We start from the raw sequence: 16,217 nt of genomic DNA, 5'->3' as shown, positions 1-16,217 counted from the left end.
GTGATACCAACTCATCCCCCACCCACCCTGATAAAACGATTCCTAGGGTTTAAAGGCATGCATTCATTTTGTTCACATACTCTTGTTTAGATTGTATGCAGGGTGCAGAAATGCCAAATGTGTGGATTGCATAAAAGTTTAAAATTTGTTGTGTTTCTGTATCTGCTTTTCAGTAACCCACTCAGCCCTGGTTGCTTATGCTCACCAGTTGAGGACACACTGAATTTTCTATCATGGGTGGTCAAGTAGAGTAGATTGAGAATTTTCTGTTTCTTTTTTTTTAAATAAATGCTTCCTTATCTATAAAATGAGTGGGTTGGGCTACATGATTCCCATGGTCCTTTCCAGCTCTAACACTCTAGGTAATTCCTTGCTAAAGTCTTTTCTGGCTCCCACATTGTTTGGCCTTGTTGATTTACTTTTTCCCCCCAGACCTATGATTTCATCAGTTTAAAGAGCTCCCGGTGAGAAGACTCCCTCTAACAATGCAGATGTGGAATTGTCTTATAGAAGCAAAATAGCTGTCTGGGGTCACACAGTCATATATTTCATTAGTGGGACCTGAAAGAACCCAGTTCTTTCTGGGTCATCTCTTTATCCACTATACTTCTCATGAATTAATTTATAAAGCTAAATTCTTTAAGAAATAAAATGTCCTAATATCCTTTTTTTTTGTAAACTGGATATGTAATTTCACTGGTTATGAGAGCTCTGAAATCAGGGGAGTTTTGGACACTGAGAAGGAGGTGACTTACCCAGAGTCCCACAGCCAGCATGTGCCTAAGGCAGGACTTTGAATATAGTTCTTCTTGTGTTCCAGGTAAAGTCTCTATCCACTAAACCAAATTTTAGTATTCCTATTTCTATGTCATCTTTCTAAAATGGAACTATGCTGTGATTTTTCTTCCAGTCCCTGCTGGCTTATTGGGAACTGGATAAAATCTGAGATTTCTTGGGTTCCCTCCATAGGTTCAAGTCCCTGCCCCTCAATAATTACTTCTTCCTGAATTGCTGAGGATAAAAATAAAAAGCCATCCGGTGGCTGACCCTCTGGTGATGAGCCACTCCTAACACAGGGTAACAGGTTCTCTGTTGTTAGTATCACCATCTGTCACCAAGTCTCAGCCTCACAGTGGTGAGGCCTAGGAGAAGGGACACCCTGAAAAGGACAATGGATATATCTTTAGGGAGCAGTTCCTTTTTTTAAAGTAATTTTCCACTGTGACTCATTTCTTAGGTCTAAAGAGCGTAATAACCCTGAAAGAACAAGATTTAGGTGAATGACCTCATTCGTAAGGAAGGGTTAGGATGTTGGCTCTCTCTCTCTCTCTCTCTCTCTCTCTCTCTCTCCCCCCCCCCCCCGTTTCTGTTTCTGTCTTTCTGTTTTTGTTTCTCCTTCCTTTCCGCTTCTCTCTCCCTCCTGTTTTTCTGGGTCCTGTAATTCCCTTGACCTAAAATCTGCAGGAGTTCTTTTTCAAGCTTAGCTCAAGTCTGCTATGAAGTCATCCCCTTGACATTCAGATGAAACCTCAGTTTAGGAAGGGTTCTGAGGAAGGTCATCCACTGTTTCTTTGGAGTGTCATGGCCTAGTTAGGCTGAATATGCAGGATACAGTTACCCCACCCACAGACCAGTATGTCAAATGATAATTGTAGTGGAGATGAGCCTTTAGATGAAGCATCATAAATAGATTTGGGTGCTTTATTTTTGAAAAGGGGCCATTTGTTTGTTTTGCTGTGTATGCCTCCACAGTTTGTGTTTTTAGTATTATCATGCAAGTCTTTGATCTGATGTTTTTTTGAGAAAGCAGTGTAGGACTTGCTTATTTTAAAATGTGCTCAGCCTTCTCTGCTTTGTACAAAAAGCCAACAAAAGAACAATAACAACCAGTCAATAGCAAAGCCCTTCAGTTTCTTCATGGAGAGGACATAGGGTAGTGGAAACTGAGACCAGGAAGACAGAGACAACAAAAAGGAAGGGGGAAGAGAGAGAGAGAGAGAGAGAGAGAGAGACAGACAGACAGACAGAAACATAAGGCTACTAGAAGACTGACTTGGCAGGCTTAGAGCTTGTCTCACTCTTATATATATATTTGGCAAGGCATTTGGGGTTAAGTGACTTGACCAGCATCACACAGCTAGTTAAGTGTCAAGTGTCTGAGGCTGGATATGAACCCAGGTCCTCCTGCTCTCCCAACTACACCAACTAGCTGCTCTAGGTACAGAAGGGAGGCCTTCAAAAACGGAGAGAAAAAAAATAGAGAAGAGAGAACAAAATAGAGGCGATACCGGGAGAGGCCGGATGAGAGGAGGTACGATGTTTTGTAATATCTTAGGATCTGGAATAAAAGTTTATAGGATCTGAGAATGATAATGAACTGGGGCCAGAAATGAAGAGGAGAGAAACGGGGGGGCTTGCCTTTGGGAAATTGTGTATTGCTTATAATGACCTCTAGCTTCTCCCTGAAACAAAGACTCATCTTTTTAACATCAGAATTCTTCTGGTGGTGCTCTGTGACTGTGAGTCATGGAATACCATGGCCTCTGTAGGATTAAAAGCTGAGGGTCACCCAGAGGACAATGGAGAGGCATATGGCGGGTGTGGGTTGGCTGCCACATAGCACCAAGAAGGAACTGTTTAGAAGGAATTGCAGAAAGTATATCATCAGATACACATGTGGCAGAAAAAGGAGGTGGGTGGATCCTATAGGAAGAGCCAGAGATGATTGATGGATGGCTTCACATGATCCACTGGTATCAACATAGGGTCAAGAGATTTAAAAGAAGTAACCCAGTGTATGGGAGAAAGAACCTTGGCTTATAGTCAGAGGAACTGGGTTCAAATGCCCTTTCTTCTACTTAATAATTTCGTGATCTTGGGGAAATCATTTTTCAGTCAATGAGCATTGATGAAGTGCTGACTATGTATCAGGCACTGGGCCAAAAACTAGGGATACAAAGAAAGGCAAAAACATGACCCCTGATCTCAAGGAGTATACGTTTTGATGGGGGGAGAAAATGTGCAAACCATCAAAACAGTTGGATCTAAGATCTAGAGATGGAAGAGACCATAAAGGCCACTTAATTGATTCCTTCTTGTGTCTTTTGAGAAGTATCTCCTCTCCCCCAGAAGCCCGTTTTGGTGTTTTGCATGGTCTCATGGAAAAAGGACTGAATTTGGAGCTAGTCACTTCTTAGCCAGGCAAACAAGAGCAAGTAATTGTGCTCAGTTTCTCATCTGTAAAATGATGATTGAATCACATATTGTGTGTGTAAAGAGCTTTGTAAACTATAAAACACAATGCAAATGCTAGCTATTAATACTATTATAATCATTTTAAGACTGAATTTTCTCAAGTCTGATATATTTCGTAGGGAAGGGAGCATGGCTTGAGGGGTTGATGGGGATGGTGATGGCTCTGGACTCAGAGAACCTGAGTTCAAATCCTCCCTCCGACATTAGATGTGTGACCATGAGGAAGTTTTTTAACCTCTCTGAGCCTCATTGTCCTCATTTGGAAAATGATGGGGTTCACCAGAACGGCCTCTAAGACAGGAGGACTTACCCTTTTATGTCCTGGCAGTTTGGGAAAGCCAGAATGTGGGTTTTGTTTTTTAACCCTCACTCAAAGGAAATGCTAAATTTGAATTAGAGGTTGGTGAAAATAGAGATGTAATTGTTTTCTCAACTAAGGATCCCCTGGAATCCATCTATACACCTTGTGGAGCCCAGATTAATAAACTTCTCTAAGGTCTCTTCTGTTTCTAGATATAAGATCCAGTTGCTTTCATTTTTTTCCCCAGTTGGCTGTTATTACAACACACTTATGGATTTTTCCCCTTTTTTTATAGTTAAGAGGAAAAAAAGTTCAAAGTCAGAAGCCAAGGGAACAGTGACAAAAGTCACTGGGAAAAAGATTACCAAGATCATTGGTCTAGGAAAGAAAAAGCCGTCTACAGATGAACAGACCTCGTCAGCTGAGGAAGATGTGCCCACCTGTGGTAAGAGGGTGTTTTGTGAGACTTTAGATGTGGGTTTATTTTCTCTCCTCTTCTGGAGTATAGAGTTTTACCTCCAATCCAGCATTTCTGTTAAGTACTAGTTTTGGACTCACCTCATTTGTAATCCAGGATCATTCTAATTAAGACATTGAACAGATTTGACCTTTGCACTATCAGTAAGACTTCTTCCAAGATAGAGGCAAGGAGGGAACACATTCCATTCATGGCAGCTGGCCAATGCAAAGACACAAGGTGGGAGATGAAGTGCCATGTGTGAGGAACCACAAGAAGGCATGTTTTGCTGGTCTCTAAAGAGTTGAATTTATGTGAATGAACCCTGTGGATTGCCAAGGGATACTGAAGAGAGAGCAGAGAAGTGAGCCTTGGGGCATAGCCACATTTTGAAAGGAAAGAGAGGAAATGGAGACAGCAAAGGATTCTGAGAGGAAGAAGCTTGTGAGATAGGGAAAAAGTCAGGACAAAAATATCCAGAAAATCAAGAGGGAGCAGTTGCAGGGAAAGGAGTGGTGTTGAAAACTCCTAAGATCAAGGGGAGGATGATGAAGAAGGAGATAAGACTTTGGATTTGGCAAATAAGGGATGTTTGGTAATAAGATTTGTTACAATGGCCATAGTACAAGTCAGATTGCAAGATATAAAGGGGTGATGGCTAGCAAGGCAAGTGGAGGAAGTTATGAGAATCTTTGTGGTAAGAAGAAGCACAGGAGGGGAATTCAGAGAGGTAATAGTCAAGGGTATAATCTTTTTTTATAATAAACTAACTCCTTTTATGAAATAGTAGGATGAGAGGATCTTAGAAAATTTTGGGATGATAAGGGATTGTTATGGAGAGAGAAGCCCTGGGTTCAAATCCTGACTTTGCTATTTGCTACACATCTGTTATTGGGCAAGCCTGGGCTTCAGGTGCCTCATCTGTAAAATGAGGGGGATTGGTCAGATGATTTATTTTCCCTCTTCCCACTTGAAATCTTAGGATCTTTCATTTCATATATTGTCCCAGGTCCCTTTGTACTCTAACATTTTATGACTCTTTCATCTTCCCATGGATTTTTAATGGACTTGATTGGTAGGATACTAAAGCCTGGGATTTCAGGATGGAAAAGCAGATGGTGGGAGGAGCAGCCAACTTAGGGACTGTTGTGATGGACTTAATGAGAGGCCAGGGCAGTAGGGGAGTTGAGATGGGAAGTCCTCACTCCCTCCTGGGGGGAGTCAGGGAGTAGAAGCCTCAAGTATTTGGAAGGCTTGGCAATTAACCTGACTTAACTATTCTTAATAAACAAAGCTAGGTTTCTATTTGCAAGTATAGTCAAATAAATGGTTTTGCAGAGAGTCTCTTAGAGGCACTGCCTGTCACTATAAATCAGTATCCGTATAATTACCCACGTGTATTTCTTTTAAAATGCATCATCAAGATCTTTCAGATTTTGTTTCTCTTGAAGGAATGTCATTCTTGCACAAAATTTTAAAACTGTCACCTAATTTAGCATTTGGGGGGTGGGGTGTAGGGATGAGGCAAATGCTTCCTTTTGGATGTCGGTAAAAAGAAAATAAGTTTTTTTTTTTAAAAGACCTATTTCCAGCCTTAAGCACAGCTGTGAAGTATCAAGCAAAAGGGTGACCTCGATAGAGGCCCAGCAGACAGATCCTGCCAAAATGAGCCTGCTGCAGCTGCTGCTCTGCTTCCCCACAGAGAGGAAATTCAGAACTAGTTGGGCTGATAGAAGACAGCCATACCAGGGATGAGGGGCTGTGAGTTCGAAACCCAACTCTTCCATGATATATGTTGGGAACAGCTGGGCCTCTGTAGGTTTTCACTGGTAAAATGAATGTAAGAAAAATCAGGGCTGGGCCTCCCACTTGGAAGCCAGATCGGTGGGTGAGACTCATGAAAAAAGGGATTGTTATGCGCTTTTAGCTACAGTATTGCAGAGTCAGAGAATCACTGAAGGGGAGAGCTAGAAGGGAATAAGGAAAACAAAAAATGTCAGAACCAGGTGGGACCTGAGAACAACGGATACATAGCAAAGGATGGCTTCCTATCAAAGAAAGTCAGATCTGGAAGGGACCTTAAAACCCAGAATGCCATAACTGGGAAGGAGGACCTTAGAACACAGAATGTTAGAACATAGAACGTGGAATGGAAGTGCAGACGTTGATCTGAGAACCTAAGAGAGCTGGAAACAATCTCAGAACATGGAATGGGAGAACTAGAAAGAGACTTTCCCGACAACATAGCCTGACCTAAATGATTAACATGTAAGTCAATGATACAGGACTGAGTAGCAGGTAATGGTCAGATGGCAGACAAGTGCTACTGTTTAGGACTTATAGGTATGCTCTATTTAGAATGACCAGGACGGGTCCCAGATGGAGCTGGCCTTAGTGAACACCAAGGGGTGTGATTGAGGATTTCAGAGGACTCAAACCTCTTGACCAAAAATATACTCTCAATTGACCTGCCTCACTGACCAAGGTTCCTTGGGGAACTTGGGACTAATAGAAGAACAATCTGAGATGTTACTGTTAAGTGATAAGTTAACAGACAGATTCCGATTTGCCCTTTCAGATGATTTTGAGCACCTCCAGGATAGTTCACTTGTGTGTGTGAGGGAAGACATAGGAAGCTACATTTATTCCCATCATGCTTCCATTCATCAAAACTATTTTAAAATGTCTTTTGGGAAGTGATCATCTGAGCTCAGTTAACAGCCACACCAGAAAATACATCTTGACGTTTTATAGCCACACCCAAAATAAAATTCCCCGGTTATGTTATTCATCAGACCTGCCCTTTTGGCAGCTTTCAAAAGGCAAATCTTTCACATCAGAGAAAACCTAAGAACACATTGCCTTCCTTGTACATAGTGTAGGGATAGGGAATATAATTTCATTGGTATAGGGAAACACTGAGTGAGGGAATTCTCTTTACCAAGGCAAGGGTTGCTCATAATAGGTGTTTAATAGAGGGTTTATTGAATTTATTTGAATTCAGTTCATTCTCTCAGTTAGCATTTATTAAGTGACTACTGTGTTCCAGGCACTGTGCTAAGCACTGAAAATACAAAGAAAGGCCATTGAAAATACCGTTCAACATGTTTGTGAATTCAGTGACCACCCTGCTAGGGGTGCTCTGAAGGAGACAGCCAGCCCATGTGGGTGGGAGATGTCACTACAGAGAAGCAATAGTTACTTACCTGTCAGCACATGTGGTTAACTTTCTTGAGGCTTGTTATCCTCATCTGTAAGTGGGAGATAAAAATACCTGTTCTTCCTCCAGGGACTGTTGTGAGGATTAAATTAGATACTACATGCATGAGAAGCAGCTTGGCTTGTGTATATACTTGTATCTCCAATATGGAGCATAGTGCCTGGCATATCGTAGGTGCTCAATAAATGCTTGTTGGTTAATTGAGGTATGAGAGGCAGTATGATGAGAACTGGCCTCAAAGGGAAGATCTCAGTTGATGTCTTACCTGATACCTATTGTCTGAGTGACCCTTAGCAAATTACTTAATCACCCTCTAAGACTGTAATATGAGGTTTGAACATTATATGCTATTTAGACACATCTAGACTATTGCATTCTATCGGGGACACCCCATTTTAGGAAAAATGTCAATAAAATATGGAGTGCATCCAGTTTTCTTAATGTGATGAACCCCCTAGTTGTCACAGTAGATAGAGTGCTGGACCTGGAGTTGGGAACACCTGAATTTAAATCCAGCCTCAGACATGTACTAGCTGTGTGACCCTGAGCAAGTTGCTTAAGACCATTTGCCTCAGTTTCTTCATCTTTAAAATGAGCTGGAGAAGGAAATAGCAAACCACTCCAGTACTTTAGCCAAGAAAATCTCAAATAGCGTCACAAAGAGCTGGACATGACTAAGAAGACCGAATAACAACAACACATGTGATGAGGGGACTGGAGGGATTTCTTAACTGTTTTTTTTGGAGGGGGGAGGGCAAGGCAATTGGGGTTAAGTGACTTGCCCAAGGTCACACAGCTAGTAAATGTGTGAAATGTCTGAGGCTGGATTTGAACTCAAGTCCTTCTGACTCCAGGGCTGGTGCTCTACTCACTGCACCACCTAGCTGCCCTCTAGGCTAGAGGGATTTAATCCCACATGGGGATTGTCTGTAGAAACTGGAGATGTTCAGCATGAAGAAGAAAAGACTTAGAGAAGCTAGGAAGGAGGGAAAGGACCGGTTGATTGAATCGATGATCATCGTCCCCAGATAAACAAAAAGCTGTCATTTGGAAGAGGGATTAGTGTCATTTTAATCGATGATCATCGTCCCCAGATAAACAAAAAGCTGTCATTTGGAAGAGGGATTAGTGTCATTTTACTTGGTCACAGAGGGTACAATCAGGACCAAAAGAGAGGAAATTATAGGGCAGGAAGTTTCTGCTCAGGGAAATATAAAAGCTTCTCACAATTGGAGCAATCTAAAACTGTCCTGGATGGGCTCATCAGATAATGAGCTCCCTGTCTCTGGAAATATTCCAGCGGAGGCTGGCTACATCATTGTGTAGGATGCTAAACAGGACATTTATCTACTGGACAGAGCTTATCACAAAGTATCAGTAAGAGTTAGCTCATCATGACCTACCCAGTCATTTTACGTATGAGGAAACTGAGGCACTTGTCCAGAGTTACGTTTAGTAAGAAGCTGACAGGCATGGTATGAGGCAGAGATGTCAGACTATAGCCTACAACACTTCTGGGTTGGTGGGTCCAACCCAGATTAAAAGGTAATGGGGAAATCCTTAGCAAAATAAACAGAAATGCAGTAAGACATAAATATAGTGGTGATTTGTGGTTTTCTAAATCACGATGTACCCAACAGGGATCATTACATCCTCTTTAGTGCCTGTGTCTATTTGTGTTTAAAACCGATGATATAGTGGACTTGGAGTCAGAGAGACCTGAGTTCAAATTCTGCCTCAGACATTAGCTGTGTGATTTTGGGCAAGTCACTTCATCTTCTCTGCGCTCGATAAAATGAGTGCATTTGTACCTGATGACCTCTGAGGTTTTGAGCTCTAAATCTGTAAGCCTGTGTGTGATGTAGAGCTCAGGCCTTCTGAAAAGGTCTTTCTGGGAAGTAAAAGGTGACTTCTCAGGTTGTCTTCAGTTCTAAAATAGTGGGATTCTAAACCTTGCCCAAGCATCGGCTGATTGAATCAATAGACCAGCTGGGGCAGGTATTGATGTCCTTTCCGGGATATTTGAATTTTCAAGGGAAATTTTTGAAGTCAAAAAAGTCACACACACCTCTCAATATGGCTTCCAGAACAACTACAGTTATCTTCCCTTTCCCCTATTAGGAAATTAAAAATGCTGACTTGGCATTTCCATTGGGAAAATTGCCAGCCCCTTCTTTGGTTTGTATTTTGGGAGATTTCCAAAGAGGTGAAAGATTTGAGCAGGCAGAGACACTTGAGGTGGGGAGCTGCTGAATGTGAGAGAGTCCATTTCTATCCATAGGGATCATAGAATATTAGAACTAGACAAACCTTAAAGATGATCTAATCCAACCCCCTCATTTTACAGATAAAGAAATTGAAACCTGGAGCTGTGACTTGGCCATGGGCGCCCAGGTTGTTCCAAGAGGTCAAGCCATGTTTCAACTCCAAGTCTCTCTTCTACAAATCCCTTTCCCTTTTCTTGGTGATACTTCACACATTTGAATTTTCCACTCTGAGGAACCTGTGAGGTGCTCAGGATCCCCGTTCTATTATTTTGGCTGAGCTCTGAAGTTGTGTCTGCAGAATCAGAGGCAATATCCAGAAAACTTAAACAACAAATCACAATGTTGTTCAAAACACATAAAAACCAGGGCTGTTGACCAATGTGATTTATTGTTTTCTTCTTTGGGGACTGAAAAGAAATCTGAGGAAGGAGATAAAAGCTTAGTCATTTCATAGAAATTCCAGCTCTAAATAAAATGTCATTCAGTCTCCTACATGTTATTAATTCTACTTGAAATGGAAACATACTAAATATAAATTGGCCATTTTCTGGAAAGCCAAAGACCAAATCCAGGAATCCTCTCTTCTCCCTCCCGTATGTACTAACAATGCCTGCTGTGTCTAGAGCATCTTTTTCCAAAGGAGTCATAGTGTTTTGATGACATCTAGCCAAATGCAGCCTTGGGAATAAATTGTATCCTGCATGGAAGTTCAGTTACTTTAAGACAAACATTAATCCTTTTGGACCAGTGGGTTAATATCCAGAGTATCCCCTTCCTAGGTCCCTAAAACATGATCCAATTCAACTCAAGAAGCATTTGTTACAGCATTTACTATATACTAGGTGCTGGGTTCAAACAAAGAGTGACAACAGGCTTTGTCTTCAAGATAATTGACGTTCTAAGGCGACGAGGGCAGAGAATATGCACCCAGAGGAGCAAGGGCAAAGTGATTCGTAAGTGTAGAGATAATCAACTGGTCCCAAGAGGATAGGTACTTGGTTTGTTGCTTTGCCTGGTAGCATAGGGCAGCCAGGTGGTGCCATGGGTAGAGTGCCAGGCTTGGAGTCAGGAAAGCTCATCTTCTGAGTTTGTCTGGCTTCAGAAACTTACTAGCTGTCACTTAACACCGTTTGACTCAGTTTCCTCATCTGTAAAATGAGCCGGAGAAGGACATGGCAAACCACTCCAGGGTCTTTGCCAAGAAAACCCCAAATGGGGTCATGAAGAGTCAGATGTGATTGAAACAACTGAACGACAACAACAAAAAGTACCTGCCAGAGCTGGAGCTCAGCCGACGAGATCAACCTGCGAGATCCCGAGGCCGCAGTGAGGATTTTACTAGAGGTGTGACAACAATATCGAGAATAGGTTGCTTTCCTATAGTGAGAACTTCCTCAACCAAAGCAAATCAGCATCTCACCTGTGCCTTAGCGGACAAGTCCTGTGATGGCACATAGAGATGACGTGACTTGCCCAGAGTCACATGGCTACAGAGTGTTGGAGACAGAAGCTGACTCCAAGTTTTATCCGCTGTGCCACACTAACTCCTGTGTTTCCTATGCATCTGCTGGATTGAACTGAGCGGCGAGGTGGTGCAGTGGTTAGAGCTCTAGGCCTGGAGTCAGGAAGACCTGAGTTCAAAGCCAACCTCAAACACTAGCTGCACCTCAGTTTCTTCAACTGTAAAATGGGGATCATAATAATGCCTGCCTTCCAGGGTTTGATCCAGAGGATCAAATAAGATGATGATAATTGTAAAGTACTTAGCCTAGCTTCTATAAATGTTAGCAATTACTACGGCTGCTCTTGTTGCTAATACTACTACCACTGCTACTACTGCTACTATCACTACCATTATCACTAGTGCCACCTTCACCATGACTACTACCACCGCGACTACTAGTACTGCTACCATTACCACCACTGCCACCACTATCACTGCTACTACCAATACCACTATTACTTTTACTATCACTGCTTCCACCACCACCACTCTTCCTCCTCCTCCTCCTCCTCCTCCTCCTCCTCCTCTTCCTCTTGCTCATTCCTTCTCCTACTACTATAATATCCTGGTGATGCCCAGGCCTATACTCAGAGCTTGGCAAATACTTGCGATTGACTTAAATTTGACAATCACTTTCTGGCTATTTGAGGAAGGAGCAATCCTTAAAGTGAGAAGGACCGTGTTTGGGAGCCAGCCCTCCCACAGGAGAAGCAGTGGAGGGGAGAGTGAGCTAGTGGCAGTCTGGCACCCAACCCCGCTAGCTTAGCCAGATCCTCCTGAGAGCATTTAATGATAAAACCGAGAGGGCAACAAATAGGCCTGAAATGGAATCGGGGGCAGAAAATGTTGCTCCTTGAGATCAGGGACTGTCTGTCTCACATTTGTATTTGTATCCCCAGGACCTAACCCATGGCCAGCAATTAATTAATTCTTATTGATTGATTGATTGGTAACATTCTGGAAGGATCTGTGCAGATGGCTCTAGCCTCCCAAGTTTTCTTTTGGAAATTTTTCTTGTTGGGACAGCCAGGAAACTCTCCATGTGCACATAGGAAAAACAAGGTGTCTTTACCTTCAACTAGAAAATAAGCCTGGCCATGCTACAAACACATCAGGTGACCTTGAATAAGTCACTTCCATCCTCTCCTCTAGGTGTCAGTTTCTTGACCTATTTTTTGTCCTTGAGAACATTGCTTTGAAAAATAGGTTAAAAGTCAACCAAAGCACAAGATCTTGTGCTTTGTGAACACGAGAGGGCAACGTAGTCCCAGACATTCGAGTAAATCTGTTTCTGGCCTTTATTAGCACCTAAGAAAAAGTCTTGTGTCACAAAGTAAAGGTTTTTTAGTTCTAGGATCGTACCTCGTAAGATTTGGAGTTGAAAGAGATCATCTAGTCCAGCTGTTTTATTTTATAAAGGAAGAAACTAAGACCTAAGTAGGTTAGGTTTTATTTGTATGTGTAATTTCGAAAGCTTATAATGTTCAGCGAAATCTAATTCATATGAATTTTGAAAATATTTTTCCCATACCTCAAACTGAAAAACTGTTACTATCCCTTCATTCAGTTGATTTAGATCAGTCAGGATAGGGTAGTATTAAAAGAACTGAAGTTGGCATCAGAAGACCTGGGTTTGAATCTTGCCTTTGTGATCTTTAGGACCTTGGACAGGGTAGAGGGTAGGGTTGGAGGTGGGCAGAGAGAAAACTAGATTATCTCTGAGTCCCCTTTCAGGTCTAAAGTCTATGATCTGATTCATCAATAATAAAACATTTATTTAGCGCCTTCTGTGTATAGAACAGTGTGCTCAACAGCTGACAATGCTTAAAAAGTTTTGATAAAAGATACAGCCCAGACCATTGCGCAACTTATATCCAATCATATTGTATTTACTGCCACATTCCCCTATTAGACTCGAAGCCCCTTAAAGTCAGAGGCTGGGCTATTTCTCATCTCTTTCTCCAGCAGCAGGCACTGGGTCTAGAATATGATACAGATTCATAGCAGATAGAACGTTTGATTGTCATTGAACCTTCAGGGAAATTGTCTAGTTAAACCCTGCTATGACACAACATCCCAACAATAATAAGCAGAAAGCACATTTGTATCATAGTTTTCACAAAACAAGCCTTGGAATGTAGATAATTGCAAGTATTTTTATTCCCTTTTTTTTCAGAGAAGGAAAGCAATGATGAGAGGCCAAGTGTCATAGAGCCTAGGGTCATACAGCTGCGGAGTATCTAGGCTGAATTCAAACACAGCTCTCCTGACTCTCAAGTTCCACTCTACCTACCACTATACCATTAAAAGAGGATGGATTCACATTTGACTTGGTCATTTTTAGATTCCAGCTCGGGCAAGCAGCTGGAAATGTTCACAAGGCAGTTGAAATAAGACTGGAGCTTGAGTGTCAAATTGGCGCCAGAGATAAAGGTTTGGGAATCAGTGTTGATCATCGTTGAAGCAAGGGAATCAGTATGATTCATTAAGTTTAATTCAATAAACATTCCTTAAGTAAATCATGTGGACAATTCCGTTCAACAAGCCCTAACTAGAATACTTCCCCATGGTGAGGAACTCACTCTTTCTTAATGTAGATAGCTTTAATTGTTGGATGTTCTGAATTATGGGCTGCAATCTGCATCCTTCCCTTTGTTTTGGAAAGGAATAATAATTGACATATGGGGAGGAAGCAATGGATTTTTCCCCTCCCCCATTTCAGGAGACCTTTGTAGCCCAGGGTAGCATCTATATGAACTGGGTTGTCAAAAGATCCACTTTCATTCATTCCTTCCATATCTTCTTTGACCCACTGCTTCTTAATCTGCAAACAATTTGCTGCCTTCACAGAGTTGCTAGAAATAACAGGCTAATCTGTAGATTCTTTATGCTTAGGTTGTGCTACTGCTGATTTAGCCAGTGATCTGGAGACCAGGGACTTTCTGATTTACAAAATCAAGATCATGATGATGCCTTTCCTTAGGGGATTCTCGGATGAATCAGTAAAATACCCTGAAAAATACTGTCCCGTTGTATTATGAATGGGACTAATTATTATGGACTAAGTATTATGAATGGACCAATGCTAGTTGTAGTTGGATTAAAAAACAGTTTAGATTTTTGATTTTCTTCCAGCCCTGGCATTCTGTGATTCTTAGCTTTCATTCATTCATTCAAAAAATATTAAGCACCTACTATGTGCCAGCTTCACAATTCATAGAATCTTTGACTTAGAAAGAGACCTTTGACTCAGAATTTGGTCTTCATTTAATTACCAACTCAATGTTTGAATACCATCAAACTCATGATAGAAAAATGCTCATCACATCCAGACAGAGAAGTGATGGATTCAGAGTGTAGATTTGAAGGATATTTTTTCTCTTTGTTTTTCTTGCTTTTTGGGGGGTAGGGAGTAGAGAGAACATGGCTAATGCAGAAATATGTTTTGCATGACTTCATCTGTATAATGGATATCATATTTCATGCCTTCTCAATGGGTGGGGGAGGGCTTGCAGGAAATGAGAGAATGTGGAACTGAAAATAAAAAGATAATTGAATTTAAAAAAAAAATAGCCTGGCCATATCTCTGACAAGTAGCCATCTAGGCTGCTAATTAAATACTTTCAGTAATGGGGAACTTGCTACCTTGAAACAGTGCATTTCATTGTTGGAGATCTTTAGTTTTAAAATGGGCTTCCATTTATTATGCTGAAGAATATCTCACTGTAATTAATACCCCCTGGGGCTCTGTGGAGGGCTTTTCTTCTGCCCTCTGCAGCCTCCATTCTTAATTCTACCTCTGCATTTGAAGATAGCTTTTATGGCATCTATTGTTTATTAATCATAACAACAGCTGATTAGTAAAGTGCTTTACAGCCACTATTTGTAAAAATTATTTCAATTAAAAATCCATTTTCTTTCCCTTCTACCTTCCCCCATTTGGGGAAAGAAAGAAAAAAGCAAAGCCTTTTTTACACATACTATTAAAATTGATTCTCATTGACAACTCAATAAGGTAGGCAGAGCATTTATTATTGTCTCCTTTTAAAATTAATTTAATTTTTTTCTCCCTTCTTTTTCTTCTCTTCCTTTTGCATCTCCCTGCATTGGCTATGTCAAAAATATGTGTCTCATTCTGCATGTTTAGTCCTTCACTTTTCTGACAAGAATTACCCCTACTAAGCCTAGACTCTAGAAAGGTCAAAGAAAAAGGAAAAAGATTTAAATGTACAAAAAATGTTTATAGCATCTTTATTTTACTTTAAAGAAAGTTCTAAACTTAACAAACATAAAATGAAATGGCCATTTTCATATATATGCAATTGTCTAACAGAAAAAGAAGTTTGTTCATGAAAATACAGGTCTTTATTTATAGATTGCTTTTCTTTTGAAGTATATAATACATTCAACAGGTAACTTTCAAAATTGTCTTACTCTTCTGTCATTTTGGCTTTCCTTCTTTTCGCTTCTGTGCATTCAAAAAAAAATCTTCAATAATCTAATTTTCTTTTCTTTTTCTTTTTAGCTCTCCTTTCCACAGTCACCATTCTCCCTCCCTCCTCCACTTTGAAAAAAAGTCCTTGTAACAAATTTGCACAGCCATGTAAAAACAAATTTCCACACTGGCCATTTCTGAAAATGTGTGGCTTATTCTGCATCTTGAGGCCAAGCACCTCTCTTTCAGGAGGTGACTGGCATTCTGTACCATCAGTCTTATGGAGTCCCATCACCGCCATTGAAATGATAATGAAACTGAAACTCAAAAGTAAAATGACTTACCCATAACTTAACTCATAACTAGGATGCAGAAGAGTCATATCTTGAACTGACTCTAACTTCAGTTTCTTTCAACTATATTGTGGTATTACTTCTTATTTCCAAGCTAAATGTCCCCTGGGTCCTTCCTTCTTCCTAATGTCCCCAACCACCCAGAAAGAAAGAATGAAAGAGGGGAGAGGAGAAGGAGGAAGGAAAAGAGGAGAACGAGGAAGGGGAGAGAGGGAGAGGGAGAGAGAGAGAGAGAGAGAGAGAGAGAGAGAGAGAGAGAGAAAGCAAATTTGGAAACTTTTTCACATGCCCATTTCCCCCTATCAATGTATGGTATTTTAAATATTTTGTTTCAAAGCATACATTACAATTCATGTTAAACATTGTATTTTCTATCATTGTTTTGGCCAGAGTATGAATGACACCCTCACCCACCCAACCAAAGC

The 16,217-nt window shown here is 41.0% G+C and overlaps 1 protein-coding gene across 1 annotated transcript in view; it reads left to right on the top strand.

Annotated features, from left to right (window-relative positions):
* AFAP1 (actin filament associated protein 1) overlaps positions 1–16,217 on the top strand; it is a 246,477-nt gene that overhangs the window by 167,638 nt on the left and 62,622 nt on the right. Inside the window, exon 9 of the mRNA XM_036762238.1 lies at positions 3,852–4,001. Within this exon, the coding sequence (XP_036618133.1) occupies positions 3,852–4,001 (150 nt within the window). The remainder of the gene's footprint in view (positions 1–3,851; positions 4,002–16,217) is intronic.

This window comes from Trichosurus vulpecula, chromosome 6 (assembly GCF_011100635.1).
Source record: "Trichosurus vulpecula isolate mTriVul1 chromosome 6, mTriVul1.pri, whole genome shotgun sequence".
In the NCBI taxonomy this organism is placed as follows: Eukaryota; Metazoa; Chordata; class Mammalia; order Diprotodontia; family Phalangeridae; genus Trichosurus; species Trichosurus vulpecula.
This window is presented reverse-complemented; position numbering and strand designations above follow the sequence as displayed.